This window comes from Anabrus simplex, chromosome 7 (genome assembly GCF_040414725.1).
Source record: "Anabrus simplex isolate iqAnaSimp1 chromosome 7, ASM4041472v1, whole genome shotgun sequence".
Lineage (NCBI taxonomy): Eukaryota > Metazoa > Arthropoda > Insecta > Orthoptera > Tettigoniidae > Anabrus > Anabrus simplex.
The window spans coordinates 30,900,440-30,917,410 of NC_090271.1; the positions used below are offsets into that span (position 1 = coordinate 30,900,440).

At 42.8% G+C, this 16,971-nt stretch overlaps 1 protein-coding gene across 2 annotated transcripts in view; it reads left to right on the forward strand.

Annotated features, from left to right (window-relative positions):
* Nucleotides 1-16,971, forward strand: part of nrm (neuromusculin) — a 1,172,097-nt gene that overhangs the window by 974,717 nt on the left and 180,409 nt on the right. For both annotated transcript variants that reach the window (XM_068228563.1, XM_067151064.2), the window contains exon 7: nt 5,244-5,367. In XM_068228563.1, coding sequence (XP_068084664.1) covers nt 5,244-5,367 — 124 coding nt within the window. The remainder of the gene's footprint in view (nt 1-5,243; nt 5,368-16,971) is intronic.

The following is a 16,971-nucleotide window of genomic DNA, read 5'->3' on the forward strand; positions in this document are numbered from 1 at the left end:
CTGTATTGATCTCACAAGGCATCACTCATTCAGAATTAAAATCCTTAGTCGAGCCGGCCATCGAACTCAGGTCCTCTGGCTCGGAGACACAACCTAGTTAGTAGTTAGTTACGCATCTTTCCACAAACCGACGTGATAAAAAGATATTCGACACTAAAAATAATGAACATGAAAGATAAAACAGTAACTCAATACGCTTTTCTTTAAAAATACAAGTATTCCAGCTTACTTCTCTTTCTGTCACACATGAGTCCTGCTGTGCTAAACAGTCTCTCAGAAAATACGGTTGCTGTTAGCATGCATACATAAGTTACATACATACATACATACATATTTCACAGCAGTTTTGAAAACTTTGTGTTTGTATTGTAAGAATCGTAAACCCTTGAAATGGGATAACAGATCTTATTTAATTTATCTTTTTTTAGGTGCCATAAGCGGCGATTTCATCTTGAGAAGTGAAACATATTTTAGGCGAAGGTTTTTGTTACTATCCGTTCATTTAAGACTAAATTTATTGCAAATAAAAAGGAATTTCAAAAATAATTGAGAGTGTGTAGTATTTACAGCATGGGTCGTTTTCGACACCAGCATTCAGTTTGACGTTTACTGACATGACTACGCGTTAAATATCACTTCCAAAACATTAATACATACCTTTATCGATAATTCGTATCTATTCAAACAGAATAATAAAAGCGATATGTTAGAATTGTATTCTAACTGGAATTAATTTCAAAACTCTGTCCCCGTAACCTCAAAACTGGCACGTATCAAGACACACTTTCAAATCATACCAGAATCAATCAAGAAGTTGAAATACGTGGGTTGCGTCTTGGTGATTCGCTGGGCGTTATGGAGAATGTAAAGCGTGAACTGGAAGGTGTCCCAGGAAACCTCGGATATCGGCGCTACGACATCATGGTAGCTATAAACAAATATTTGTTTGGCACTGACAATGTGGATCTACCAGAATGTTTAACAGCTACACTAGCTCCCTGATTGAAGTATTGTCCTGTCACATCCGTAGATGTAGAGAGATGTAGTGCACTGCAAAGCAAAGTATGGACAGATAATGTAGGGTGTGGTGTAAAATGAGAGAGGAATGTGTATTTAAGAGTGTTTCTACAGGTTTATGTCTTTCACGGTTTTCTCACAACCTTACTAATTGAATTTTCATGGGCATTCATTAACTCGCTGTGTCTTATCTAACAAAAGTGTGCATATCGTTTTAACAATGAACGCTGATAGAGTGATAAGTCTCACAAACTATGTACAGATTGTTTCTACTTCTGGAGCAGCCGCAGTTGTTAGTAGTGTCTTTCAGTTATTTATTCATGATAATGATTTTATGTTTTGATGTGGCCGAATCGCGTGACTCTAGTAAACGAATGTTACGTTTGCATTTCATAAAAGTGTTTAATACAATGAAAATATATTTGTTTTACGTCACATCGACACACATATGTCTTACGGCGACGATGGGACAGGAAAGGGCTAGGAGTGGGAAGCAAGCGTCCGTGGCCTTAATGCAGGTACAGGGAAACCACATTAAACCATCTTCAGGGCTGCCGACAGTGGGGTTCGAACTCACTATCTCCCGAATACTGGATACTGGCCACACTTAAGCGACTGCAGCTATCGAGCTCGGTATGAAAATAAGTGCATACTTAAATGAATATTTCACCACTTTTTGCAGCAAAGTTGCAGCTTATATTGGTGATACATACAGCATATAAATCCCATGCCTAGTTATTAGGCAGAAACTTGATCTTTTTTCCTTAATACAACTCTCCACACTTCCAGCGCTAATATTTTTGTAGTTTCAGTAATTAAGAAGCCAACAATAATATTCGCGATAATTAACACAAAACGATTACTTTGAAGCGAGGGTAGTTCTTACGAGGAGTTCAGTGGAGCTCCCGTAACGATGGGGCAAGTTCGCTCTTCCATTTGTTGATAAGTGAAGAAAGTTTGTATCAAAGTCTTCAGAAGACCTCGCTACATCGGAGTTCTAAGGAACTCCCACATGGCGTGTCACGTGTCTCTCAGGACTGCCTGTAGCAGTTCAGAGTGCGCCAGCAGATGTCGATGTGAAGGCACCGGCGTAACTACATTCTTAAGACCTGCTGGCAAAGTTTCCTTCATTTTCTGTAAATTCCCATCCCGTCATGTTTTATAATCTCCGAATAAATGTTTGTACCCTCTGCATTTACTGTCCTGGTTCCAGCGAATGGGAATTATCACTCGCATACCTCTATGTTATAATGAGCACATCGTAATAACAACACCATTTGCAGATACTGTATTTGGAGTTGACTCTATTTCGACGTTCTGTTTTGTCTTCCAGATCGCGGAGTAGCGGATATTTGTTGGGAGACCTCTACCTGGCTTGTATTTCATTTTATCAGGAAAGCTCGAAATGTGTCACCACGTGCCGACGTGGAGTCCTGCCCTTCAAAACTCCGACTACCTTTGAGTTTATACGCGTGACCTTGGGATCCGGAGACCGAGACACTACCACGGGAAACTAGTAATTATACACTGAGTGGCCAAAAGTCACGGGAAGGGGTGTCACATTAGAAAATGTGCCGTGTATGACCCCTGGGCTTTGCGGCTAGCTGCGGCGTAGCTGAGTAGTCTGTCACAGACACCAGTGTCGTGAAGATGGCAACGCGTCGCGAGTTTACCGACTTTGAATTTGGAATTATCATCAGCGCACGGCACTTGGGTCATAGGAACCTATTTCTACCAAGACTGTAAGGAGGCAACTGCAGTGCATAGGCTTCACCATCCGACAACCAACTCGTGTCCCTTTGTTGACACCTCGACACAGAGCTCAACGACTTGTATGGGCCCGTGAACATTGGCAATGGCCATGGAACATTGGCGGCGTGTGATATGGTCCGATGAATCCCGGTTCCAGCTGTATGGAGCTGATGGGCGCGTGAGAGTGTGCCATATGCCCTATGAATCTATGGATCCTGCGTGTCAACAAGGTTGTATCCAGGCGGGAGGTCGTTCATTTGTGGCCTGGGCGGCGTTCTCATCGTCGCAATTAGGCCCCATTGTCCGGCTGCAGGGAGCGATGACAGGTACACGTTATGTGGACATTCTTTCAGACCATCTGCATCCCTTTCTGGCCCTGGAGTACCCTGATGGAGATGCCATATTTCAGAAGGACAATGCACCATGTCACCGCTCTGAGGTGGCACGCAGGTGGTTGGAGCAGCACTCCACTGAAGTTACGACCGTGGATTGGTTCTCCAGATCCTTCTACCTTAATCCAATCGACTATTTACGGAATGCTGTCGATGATGGTGTATGCTCCATGAACTACACAAGACAAATTGTGGGTAGCAGTGCAAGATGCGTGGGTCCAGATCCCTTGAGGACGATCCCAACACCTTGTAGAGTCGATGCCTCGCCATATTGCTGCCGTTTTGAGGCCTCGCGGAGGAGCAACTCGTTATTAACATCACATTCAATGTCTTCCCATGACTTTTGGCCACTTATTGTAAATAATACTTATACACTCACAGCGTTATTGATTTTTACAGAAATTTTGTTAGTGCAACATGGTACTTTGAAACTCCTTCCTTCTGGCTTTGATCCCTGCTTCTTCAAAGATCCTCAGTGGATAGCATTTTTCGTCATATTCTCCCATTTTAAAAAAAAGTTATAGTTTTAAATGTGGCAGTTGGCATCAGGAAAGGCATCCGTCCGTAACAACATCCGAAATACACACAAAATGCCGACCCTAAGTAATTGTGAAACGGTGCAGAAGCAGAAGAAGAGAACATAGTTACAAATAGATAATTCAGGAGGTGCTTAGTTGAGTCACAGAGGCTTGCAGACTGAAGGCTGAACGGCATAACAGTCTGTAATGATTGTGTGCGTATTTATTATTATTATTACTTTTTTACAATTTATTTACGTCGCACCGACACAGATAAGTCTTATGGCGACGATCGGATAGGAAAGGGCTAGGAGCGAGAAGGAAGCAGCAGTGGCCTTATTAATGTACAGCCCCCCAGCATTTGCCTGGTGTGAAAATGGGAAACCTCGGAAAACCATCTTCAGGGTTGCTGATAGTAGAGTTCGAACCCACTATCTTACGAATGCAAACACACAACTGCGCAGCCCTAAACCGCACAGCCACTTGCTCGGTTATTATTATTATTATTATTATTATTATTATTATTATTATTATTATTATTATTGATTCATTATGCCCAACTAAGGAGCACGTTTGAACTTATTTAGACCGAGCGAGTTGTCCCTACGGTTAGGGTCATATAGCTATGAGCTTGCATTCGGTAGATGGTGGGTTCGAATCCCACCGTCCACAATCCTGAAGAAAGATTTCCGTGGTTTCCCATTTTCACACCAGGCAAATGATATAGTTGTACCATAATTAAGACCAAGGCCACTGCTTTCCCATTCTTAGCCTATTACCGCCCTTGCGTCTTCGGAAGCCTTCGATGTGTTAATGCGACTTTAAAACACTAGCAAAAAAAGAAATATTTAGTACAATGTTTCTTCTTTTCTCCCCAATATCTCGCCATTCGTTCACTGAATTATTTTCTGAGTTTTCCTGTCCACCCTGTATATTTTTTTAAAAAATTGCTGTGGAAATGTATATTTATTTACTAGGCTTCTAAATTTTGTTCCATCTTGAATGTTTTCGTCAGTAATACCGATTTCTTCTAACCGAGCTCGATAGCTGCAGTCGCTTAAGTGCGGCCAGTATCCAGTATTCGGGAGATAGTAGGTTCGAACCCCACTGTCGGCAGCCCTGAAAATGGTTTTCCGTGGTTTCCCATTTTCACACCAGGCAAATGCTGGGGCTGTACCTTAATTAAGGCCACGGCCGCTTCCTTCCCACTCACAGCCCTTCCCTGTCCCATCGTCGCCATAAGACCTATCTGTGTCGGTGCGACGTAAAACAACTAGCAAAAAAAAAAAAAAAAAAAAAATTTTCTTCTAGATCTTCGCCTGTTTCCACTAACTAATTGTTGCTGTTTTTCAGGGATAGTCCTGGGCTTAGGAGGTTCTTCGTCAGCCTCTTGTTATCCATTCTGTGTAGGCGCCCGTACAATTATTTTAATCGTCTTTTTAAAAAAATGTGTATGTGATTCCTTCTCGTATTTTGTTTCTAATATTTTTCTGATAATTTTTCTCTATTGTTTTACGATGTGGTTATTATTATTATTATTAATATTGGCATCTGTTTGTTTCAGATCCCCCCATTGTAACGATATCTTCCGCCAACAGTGAAAACAACGTGACGGTGAACGAAACGACCGATATCTCGCTGTTTTGTCAGTACGAGGCGAACCCTATGACCCTGAAGCGAGTGCGCTGGTAAGTGAATTCAGTTCATCTTAATCATTCATTTCAGCCTCTACATCGCTACGGGAGATAGTTACGAATATCATGTTGTTTCGGTCATCATTCCATACACTGGTTAAATGCTGCTCCATTTTGATGCAGGTCCCTTGTTCACTTGTTTACCCAGGCTTTTCTTACATGTTTTGGAAATATATCGCACATTTCCCTTGATAAATTTTTCCAATCCCTCATTCTATTAAATAATATTTACGCCAATTTGTCCTCTCGAATTCCAATTTTATTTTCATATTATGCTATTTCCTGCTTTTGAAAGCCCCACTGAAGCTTATTCGTCTACTAATATCATTCCACGCCATCTCTCCACTGATAGTTCGAAACGTACCGTTTAGTCGAGAAGTCTCCCAAACTTGCAACATTTTCGTAACGCTACTCTTTTGCTACGAATCGTGCTGCTTTCCTTTGTATCTTATCTAATTCTAAAGCAAGTAATCCTGGCGAGGGTAGCACACAGTGGAACCATAGCGTCTTACTACAGACTTTTACACCCTCTCCCGCGGCTACTGCCACAAAATCAACAGTCATATAAGACTACTAGCTTGATTTTTGGCAACCGTTGCTCAGCCCGAAGGCCTGCAGATCACGAGGTAACGTGTGGTCTGCACGACGAATCCTCTCAGCCGTTATTCTCGGATGAACAGACCGTGGTCGCTATCTCGCCGTCAGATAGCTTCTGGAGTGTAATCGCGTAGCTGAATAAATCTCTAACCAGCCCTCAGGTCCAGAAAAATCCCTGATCTGGCCGGTAATCGAACTCTATGCCTCCAAGTAAGAGGCAGGCATGTTACCGCTACACCACGGGAACGTTTGTTATTATTAATAAGGTTGGTGATCACCATGGAGTAAGTTTTCCTATCTTGTGTTTCCCGGGTCGTGCATACGAACCACTGTCGGAGCTGCCAGCCACGTTCATGTTTCCCTTCTATCTTGCCTTCTACGATTTGTATCAGGCCGCATTTGTCATTTGGGAAATAGGCTGTTTACCTGTGTCCTACGAGGATGAAGACCGCGTGATTATCCGGCACGGCAGAATACCTCACCGCTGACGACGTGGTCTATACATGGAAAATTCAAAATTCAATAAATTTCTGCCTTTTCTTTTCCCAGTTCGTGTGCATTTAGCCCAGTTTTTGCGGCCAGGTGTCCTTCATGACTTCAACCCTACAATAGAGGAATGAATTCACTATAGCGTGTTTCCGTGGTGGTTGGTAGTGTGTTGTGTTGTATGATTATGAAGAGAAAAACACAAACACCCAGTCCTCCAGCCAAAAGATCCCTCTGAGGGTGCGTCGTAAGAGCCGACTAAAAGTGGTCCTAGGGGCTCTCAACTTGGGAGCGTGGATTGGCGACCACGAGTCTCCCAGCTGATTCCTGCCATTGCTTCCACTTACTTTTGCCAGGCTCTTCACTTTCATGTATCCTATCCTACCTCCCTTGGCCAACTCTTGTTCTTTTCCGACCCCGACAGAAGTAGAGCACTCTAGGCCTAAGCAGTCTTTCATTTTCACGCCCTTCGTGTCCCTTGGCGGATACCTTCATTTTTCGAAGTTCGGATCACTTCCATTTTTTCTCTCTGATCAGTGTTATATAGATAATAATATAATAATGTTATTTGCTTTACGTCCCACTAACTACTGTATTGGTTTTCGGAGACGCCGAGGTGCCGGAATTTAGTGCCGCATCTTCAAATAGCACCTGGCAGCCAGGATCGAACCTGCCAAGTTGGAGTCAGAAGGCCAGCGCCTCGACCGTCTGAGCCACTCAGCCCAGCTCTGTTATATAGAGGATGGTTGCCTGGTTGTACTTTCTCTTAAAACTATAATCACCACCTACACCACCAGCTAAAAGAATTAACCAAACACTGTTAAAAATCCTCAGATCGGCCAGGAATCGAACCCGGGGCCCTTTCAACAATCTAAAACAATAATAAATACATTCGTGTCCTCGTGCCAAGGTGGTACAGCTCTTTTCTGGCACACCCGCATTCTTAAATTTCTGCCAGTAGCGAGAATCGAACCCGGTACACCCGAGGATGACAGCTAATAGTGCTAAACGTAAGCTACGGAGGCGGACATAATAATAGTAATACCGGGCGAGTTGGCCGTGCGGTTATGGCGCGCAGCTGTGAGCTTGCATCCGGGAGATAGTGGGTTCGAACGCCACCCTCGGCAGCCTTGAAGATGGTTTTCCGTGGTTTCCCATCTTCACGCCAGGCAAATGCCGGGGCTGTACCATAACCAAGGCCACCGCTACTTCCTTCTCACTCCTAGCCCTTTCGTATCCTATCGTCGCCATCAGACCTAAGCCTATCTGTGTCGGTGCGACGTAAAGTAACTTGTAGTAGTAATAATAATAATAATAATAATAATAATAATAATAATAATAATAATAATAATAATAATAATAATAATAATAATAATATACCGCCTGACGAAACTGGAAGAGCAACCCCTCCTGTGTAACACAATCTCGGATTCACTATTTCGAATTCTTCTTCTTCTACTACTTCTCTGTTTTTGAAGCAGTGTTTCAGTCACTAAACAGCTTGCCATAGCGTGCAGTACAACATAGTTGTATTGGCTACATAGCCAGGCCTTTATCTGTCCAGTGGAAACAATGTGTTCCATTTCCTGGGATAGTCTTGTCTAATTTTTTAGCACTCTTGAGCTCACCCTCGCTGCTGGCTGATCTCAGCCCAGATAGGTTTGTGCAGGGAACCTTCAGACTTTACTGCGTGATGCTAGTGAGATAGCAGCACCCCGCAGGCCGCACTATGTCGCTGTAATAAACTAACAGGAATTAGTTCCCTTTCTCTACATTAACATTGTATGGAACACGAGACACAGACCGTCATGTCTTCACTGTCATGAGTACAATCTACGGGCTTCGGGCTTTACGTCGCACCGACACAGATAGGTCTTATGGCGACGATGGGATAGGAAAGGCCTAGAAGTTGGAAGGAAGCGGCAGTGGCCTTAATTAAGCATTTGCCTGGTGTGAAAATGGGAAACCACGGAAAACCATCTTCAGGGCTGCCGATAGTGGGATTCGAACCTACTATCTCCCGGATGCAAACTCACAGCCACGCGCCTCTACGCGCACGGCCAACTCGCCCGGTCTGAGTACAATCATTCTTGAACTAGCCGAATAATGAACAAACTTCTAGAACAAACTTCCTCGTTTGTTGACCTCACGAGCCAGTGTTGACAGTACTCAAAATCTTAGTCAACACGGCGATAAACATTCCGCCACCAGATAAACCGTTACCATGACCATTGAGCAATATCTCTACTTACTTCATTTTTATTCAAGTAGAAGCCATTTCCCTTTCAATTTCGAGTTAGTGCTAACCGTTGTTCTACGGAGGCGGAAATAATAATAATAATAATAATAATAATAATAATAATAATGTAACAACGCCTGGCGAAACTAGAAGAGTAACCTTCTGAGTGGCACAATCTCGCACATACACAGCTTCCATGACTTCCGGGAGTGGGGTAGCTCTCTGACGTGTTCACAAAGACAGCTGCGATTCGGTTCCAAGTGATCACATGTAATGTATATGTGTTTTCCAGTGGCCAGGCACTTCTCCTCCAGGCAAATTTCGGGATGGTACCTAACTTAGGGCTGGTTTACATGGGTAGAGTAGCGAGGCGAGTAGAGTAGTTAGGAGTAGCCACGTTACTCTACTCTACCGCTGTCTGGTAGAGTAGACACTCGTATCGTTCATACGGGAGTAGAGTCATATAGAGTAGAGTACAGTAGTAGCACCATGTCAAGACGTAAGCACATCGTAAGGAAGTGTTTAAAGACATTTACAAACATATTACAGCAAGAGATTAGTGAAGCGTTAGAAGAAGAAGTAAATGAGGAAAAAAGGGAATGGGTAAGAGGCTGGCTTAGTAGGAGAGATACACTCGAGGCATCGGCATTAATTCTGAGAGAACTTGGCAATTTGGAGAAATATGGGGGGACAAACTCGACACAGTTGGCCAAGAACATGAGGGATCGTCTCAGGAATCATCAGGAATCATTTTGTTAATGAAGGAGCAGTTCCCTGGCAGTACAAGCATGTATTTTAATCCAGGAACACAAACGATTGAATTTTTATGACTTTATTCATTATTGTACAAAAAGTAACGACAGTGTAATCATCCCCTCAGGATTTTACTAGTCTTCGTCTGTGAATACTGTAGTGGTGATTTCTAAGATAAAACTATATGAACGAGCTCCAGTCTAATTATAGATCATAATTCTGGCGAAGGTTTTTGTTCCACGGTGAAGGGGTGAGGTACTCATTTCCCCAGTTAGACTGTAGTGATGTTTCTATTTCCATTTTTTTTTTTTTTGTATTTCAGCCAACCTAAATCTTATCCGAATGAAATTTTACAGAATTCATTTCAAAAGTTATAGAAAGAATACCCATTGGCCATCAGTGTGTCGTCTCAGAACCCACGAGTCTCAAAACTCACCAGTAGAATAATCGGTTGCGTCATGAATAAATTTTTCGGTGTAAGTGTGTCGGATGGATAATCAATTGAATTATGTGAATAGATGAAAAATAGAAATACGCCTCTTTTTTTGCAATCCATGAAGTCCAATGCTGAAGAGGGCACAAACACTCAATTCCCGAGCCATAGGAATTAACAAATGAAAGTGAAAATCCCGGCCAGGAGTCGAACCTGGGACTCCCTGGACCCATTGGACCACAGGCCAGCATGCTAACCATGTATCCATGCAGCCGGACGACATAAAATTAAAGTAGGTATATTGCCTGCTGCTAGTTAAAATAAATTTTCAGTTGGTAGTAATTACCGGGGCTTAGTTCTATTATGAGGCCAGAAGACGGCATTTACTTATATAAGAAACTTTATTTTACCGATATTAAATATTACGACTGTTAATTCACTCATTTAGTTTCATTAGAGATGAATTTGGTCATGAATCTCATAGCAGGGAAATTAAATTCCCTTCAGAAAGTGGGCGAGTATGATGAACGGTCTCTGATACGCTTTCCCAAAATAATATGAACTCATGCTCCACACGTATGACTGAGTCATGTACTCCCAGATGCCTTACTTAGCATAGATTAATATATTACATCACGCCCCCACGCGATTACACCAAACGCAATGTTATATATTGACTACTTGGGTCACCAAATTTATAAAATCATAAATTAAAATGTGTCAGAATTTTATCTAAAATATAGCGAAGTAGCCAATCGCTAGCTTTGACGTCCTCCACAGCGCTGATGTTGATGATATTTTATGATGGTGGTTCTTTCCCCAGCCAAGAAAATGTGGAAAGGTTCATTAAAAATCAATAAGTGTTGAAGACAATGAAGGAAAAGGTGGTGGTGGTGATTACTGTTTTAAGAGGGAGTGCAACTGGGCAGCCATCCTCTATTAATACTAATCAGAGGGAAAAAAATGGAAGGTGGCCCATACTTCGAGAAAATGAAGGGATCGGGCAAAGAAAGACAGGGGCCTTTTCTAAAAAAATGTAAGTACCCCTGGGGCCCCTTTTAGTCACCTCTTATGATAGGCAGAGGATACTGTGGATGTTACTCTGCCACCCCAACACACAGGGGAAAATAATGGTCGGTGAATGACACAGAGGTGTATTATTATTATTCGCCAGGGGCTTTACGTCGCACCGACACAGATAGGTCTTATGGCGACGATGGAATAGGAAAGGTCTAGGAGTTGGAAGGAAGCGGCCGTGGCCTTAATTAAGGTACAGCCCCAGCATTTGCCTGATGTGAAAATGGGAAACTACGGAAAACCATCTTCAGGGCTGCCGACAGTGGGATTCGAACCTACTATCACCCGGATGCAACATTATTATTATTATTATTATTATTATTATTATTATTATTATTATTATTATTATTATTATTATTATTATTATCATCATCATCATCAAAACATTTTTCTGTGGTCTTAAAGGTAATATAACGTATTTTTCCTTTTGATATAAATTTAATGTTAATGGTATCGTGGCCTCAGGAGAGGCCTGGTGAGTGAGTCACCGCGCACCTCACCCCTCCTGCCGTCATCGCAGGCACCTGCTATCCGGAGTCGTGAATTTTGAGACTCATTGGAATATTAATTTAGCTATTAGTTTGCAGTCATGAGTTTTGATACCATTTGCTACTAATTTTCGCACGTGAGTTTTGAGACGTAACCGGCCATAAGTACACTGTAAATTACGCTGGCGTAGGCCTAATTTGCAGTAGCTTCTTCGCCATAAATATCCCAATTATTGATCTATTTAATTTTTTTTTGTTCGTTGCTTGTACGGCCCAGGTGTAGAGCTTAAGCTTCTAGATCTGACACTGTACTGTATACAATAATTATTTTGGATATTCCAAACAACATATGGAAACTATTCAATTTGTTGGGGAAATTACTGTTATTGCTGAAAATTAACGGCAGTGGCAAGGGATATGGACAAGATCCCTATGTATGTTATTAATATGATTAATGTACACACTCCTGCACCATTGTATTGCCTAACTTAAACATGTCGAGACACATGATGAACACGCTGTGTAACATTGAAACTTGAGAAATCTTCATATTAAGTGAAAATCCAGCTGACACTTGTTTATATTTTATGTTGCATTTTCGAGTGTAGATGTCTGCGGCACCACCTCCAGACTTCTTGGATCTTCGTATTTTCATGAGTTCTTGATTGTATGTACATCGTAATTTTTTTATTTTCTGTTTCAGTTCCGTTAACCCAAAACCCTCTTTACCCATTTTCGCAATTAAGTCCTCTTCCGCCGCCCGTCTCATATTCTTATTTCTATAAGTAACGCTGTTTATGTTTCATAAACATTCTTTTTCGCTGTAGAGCTCCACAAATTTGCAAGTTTCTTCTTCCGTCCACTTCATTTTGCCGCCAAATAAACGCTCAACGTAATACCACCGTCTGCACACACATGCAAATATAGCAGTCGAATGACGCGGCAGCTGAAAAATCGAGCGTCCTCGGACTTCTCCGCCAGCTCTCGGAGCTCGGTTCCGGTGGAGGGGGAAGGATAGTGGTAGAGTTACTTTACCGCAGCGGAAACCCACTCTACTCTACTGCCTACTAACCACTCTACTCTACTTGCTACTATCCCGGTCGTTTACACGATGCTAGTAGCTCTACTATCCACTCTACTCGCCTCGCTACTCTACCCGTGTAAACCAGCCCTTAAGGCCACGGCCGCTTCCTTACTTCTTCCTTGCAGATGCGGCCGCCTGGGCGAGGTACTGGTCCTACTTCCAATTGTATCTCTCCCGACCCAAAATCTCACGCTCCAGGACACTGCCCTTGAGGCAGTAAAGGTGGGATCCCTCGCTGAGTCCAAGGGAAAAAGCAACCCTGGAGGGTAAACAGATTTAAAAAAAAAAAGAAGAAAGAAAGAAATAATTTGTTTGTGGACACCAAGGGCTTACTTATAATTCTTGCCTCACAGGCAAAGATCATCGCATAATTTTCTGTGTCTAGTGTGTTGTAATGTGTTTGTGATGATGATGATGATGACGAGGAGGAGACGGAGGAGAAGGTAAGGAGAGGATGAAATCCAGCACCAAAGGGTCTGCTCAAGGCTTTAATGCCCTCGCTCCACATCAACAGTACAGGGAGGTTTGAATTTTAACTCATGCTTTTTTTAATATTTAGATTTGTTACTGTTATTCTCTTATTTTCCTCTTTATCTCTTTGTTTTCCTTTCTTATTTTCTATTTAAGGACGACACACACACCCAGTCCCCGAGCTAGTGGAAATAACCAATTAAGGTTATAATCCCCGATCGAGCCGCAAATCGAACCCGGGGCCCCTTGAAGCAACGGCCAGCACGCTGACCATTTAGCCATGGGGCCGGACTTTGGCTCACCATCTAGCGATTTGGCATTGTATACCACCACCTCTTCCACCCTGCCAGCGAACATTGCAAATCCACTGCCTGTTTCCAAACATTCGACCTGGTCACGAATGGAATGTATGAAGCCCCCATCTAGTGCCGAAGTCTGTCGCACTCCTCTAGGGCAATGATTATTGATTGACAGATGAAATGATGCTGGAGAGTGTTACTGGAGTGAAAGATGACAGGGAAAACCGGAGTACCCGGAGAAAAACTTGTCCCACCTCCGCTTTGTCCAGCACAAATTTCACATGGAGTGACGGGTTTTTGAACCACGGAACCCAGTGGTGAGAGCCCAGCGCGCTGCCGCCTGAGCCACGGAGGCTTGTCGGGCGAAAATTCTGATAGTGACATTTCTTTCCATGAACAGGACTCGAACCGGCTAACGACGGTATCAGACAAGGCGAGCTGGATATTAGAATATACAGTCAATTAAAATACTCAGATTTTAGAAATCTCCTTGTGTCCGGTATTATCTGGCTGTTACCTGGATAGTAGACACAGCCATGTCAAGTGGAGTCAAGCTGCGGTAAATAAGGTCTGAATGTAGCGTGACCAAAAACACACGATCCCTGAGGAGAACTTGTATATCAGCTGTAAACACTCAGTTCCCGTCAAGAGGCGAGCTGTCACTTCCACTGGTGTCTGGAGGCCGCGTGTGTGCTGTGTGTGTGTGCTGTTAAATACAAACCAGAGGAAAATACCCAGCAATCCGTCGTGCACTGTGTTACTGGGGGAAAGCTTGTCTGCCGGACTAGCCAGTCCTATAATAATAATAATAATAATAATAATAATAATAATAAAAATAATCTTCCGGGTTTTTGGCTGAATGGTCAGCGTTGAGAGGGTCGTCGGTTCGATTCCCGGTGGGGACATGTCTTTCTCAGCTCGTATTAACGCACCGCACTATCTAGAAACATCTAATGATGAAAACATTCACTGACATGAGATTGGCAGCAGGAAGGCCATGGAGCAATAAAACTGGGCTTCGTTTAATAGCAGTGCCATCCTTAGGTGAGTGAAGAAAGACAAAGAAAAAATAAGTCTCATCGCGCTACTGCTCTAATGGGCCTTGGCGAATTAAGTAGCCGCTACTCATCCCGAATGCCTGCAGGTTACGAGGTGACGCGGGGTCAGTGCGACGAATCTTCTCGGCTGTTATTCTTAGCTCCCTAGACCGATGCCACTATGCCACTATCAAATAGCTCCACTGCTGTTCTCACGAAGTCTGAAGGACCTCGAACCTGCTCTCAGATCCAGGTAAAGATATCTGACCTGACTGGGAATCGAACCTGGAGCCTCCGAGTAAGAACCAGGCTCGATACCCCTAGATCGCGGGGGGACGGTATTATTATTATTATTATTATTATTATTATTATTATTATCATTATTATTATTATTATTATTATTCTGCTGGCATAGGGACTGGATGTATGTGTTGTCTTCATCATCATTTCATCCCCATCACGACGCGCAGGTCGCCTACGGCCGTCAAATCGAAAAACCTGCACCTGGCGAGCCGAACACGTCCTTGGACACTCCCAGCACTAAAAGCCATACGCTATTTCATTTTTTCTTCTTCCGCTTGTTCCACATCTGTGTGGTCGCGCGTACGAACTATGATGTGAATTTGGCCTTGTGTTATGTTCGGATGCCCTTCCCGACGTCAACCGTCAACCCAGTATGGACGGGTGTAATCACTATTACGTGTTTTTGTGGTGGTTGGTAGTGTACTGTAGTGTGTTGTCCGAATATGATGAGGAAAGTGTTGGGACAAACACAAACACCCAGTCTCCGAGCCAGCAGAATTAATCAGTTGCGATTAAGACATCAAGGTTGCCATCCCCGAGTTACAGAACTATCGAACTGACTATTCAAGATTATGAATCTTTTATCTATATTATCTTTCGTTTTAGAAAATAATAATGAATTAGTATTATTGATTTTACGTCCCAGTTCCTAAATTTACGGTTTTCGAAGACGGCGAGGTGCCAGAATTATGTCCCGCATGGCAGTAAATCTACCGACAAGGGGCTGAGCACTTTTAAATACCACCGGACTGAGCCAGGATCGAACCTGCCAAAGTTTCAGAAAAAAAAAAAACATTAATGATGATAAGTATTTCATTACTCACGGTCAAGATGAAGACGGTACGGCGTCAGCATCCAATGGTGCCAGGGCCAGACGCCAACTACATCATGTGAATTGAAGAGGCAATTCCCTAAACCAAGACTCACGAAACTCTACAGCTAGCGCCTCCACGGGTTCGACTCGATTCTAGGTGCTACCCGAGAGTCACCAGGAATGAAATTACACGTCCAGATGTTTTCTGTTCATAGCATCTTCATCATGATCAGCATAAATCGCCTACCCGCGCTAAGTATATAAGCGAAAGAAAGTCCTACAACGAGAATGCATGGGTAGTATTATCAACAGTTTTCATAATTATTGCATGTTTTGCCAGTATTGTACAACCTAATAGACTCCCGTACATCGTACCAATCTGAAAATGATCGTAATTCCCCCATAATTATCATTTTGGTTGAGTTCCTGGTCTTAATGCCCATCTCTTCAATGACATACTACACTACCAACAGAAACAAGACATAGTTTAATATCTGCATAAAATTGACGCCTCTACATAGCTGTGAGATTGCATTCGGCAGATGGTAGGTTCGAATTCTACTGTCGGTAGTTTTCTCCCCATTTCCCAGCCCTGTCCTATCGCGCCGCCGCCATCTTGCGACGTAAAACAAATTGTAAAAGCAAGACTGGCGTCTGGAAGGGCATGTGGCTATAAAACTAGGCCAAGCCTGTCACGTCAGTAGCTCTAACAGAGTGTGCGATAAGCGGCGAAGAATACTTCACATCAGAATTGCGACTGAGCGAGGCCATGTTTCCAGCTAACTGATGAGTGTAATTTGAAATCTCAGCGACTAAGATGTCTGTAATTGAATTTTAATGCATCGTTTGGAGAAGCTAGTTGTGAGAGGAGCAATAAGAGGAATTATTAGAAAACAAAACTCAATTCGTTTTCATGCTGTTACATCTCAGTCAATAAGACAAAGGCTCTTTAACGATGTGTTTGTATCAGTCTTGGCTTAGACGGCGCACCAATGTTTAAACTGCGGAAACAGTAATTAGATAAACTCGATACGCAGCACAAAAGCACGCACAAGCAAAGTCTCCGAAGAGCTGACGAAGGAATTTGTTTCCTGAGTCACTGAATGCTGAAATGCAGACTAGTGAAAATGTTGTAGATACAGGAAAGGAACACGCTTTATCGAGTTTTGAAGAGTTGGAGAATAAATATAAGACCTTCTGATAAGTTGCCTCAAATTAGGCTCCCCATTTCTCCTGTGGCAGAGAATGTTTATGTTGGCCCAGACCAAGATACTTCTATCATATTCACGACTGTCTGTAGCCATTCTTTAGGAAAACGACACACTTCGTGGTCGAGAAAACATTATGTTTAAATAACATTTCATCCGAATGTCCTATATGTAATGAACATGACCGAACACGTTGATAGTTTATTTCGAGTACAATACGGTAGAGAAAATTCAGTCTATATATTTAAAACACTAGGGTGATTTGTGTTACCATGAGTTTGAGAGAACGGATGAACCGACTGACATCGT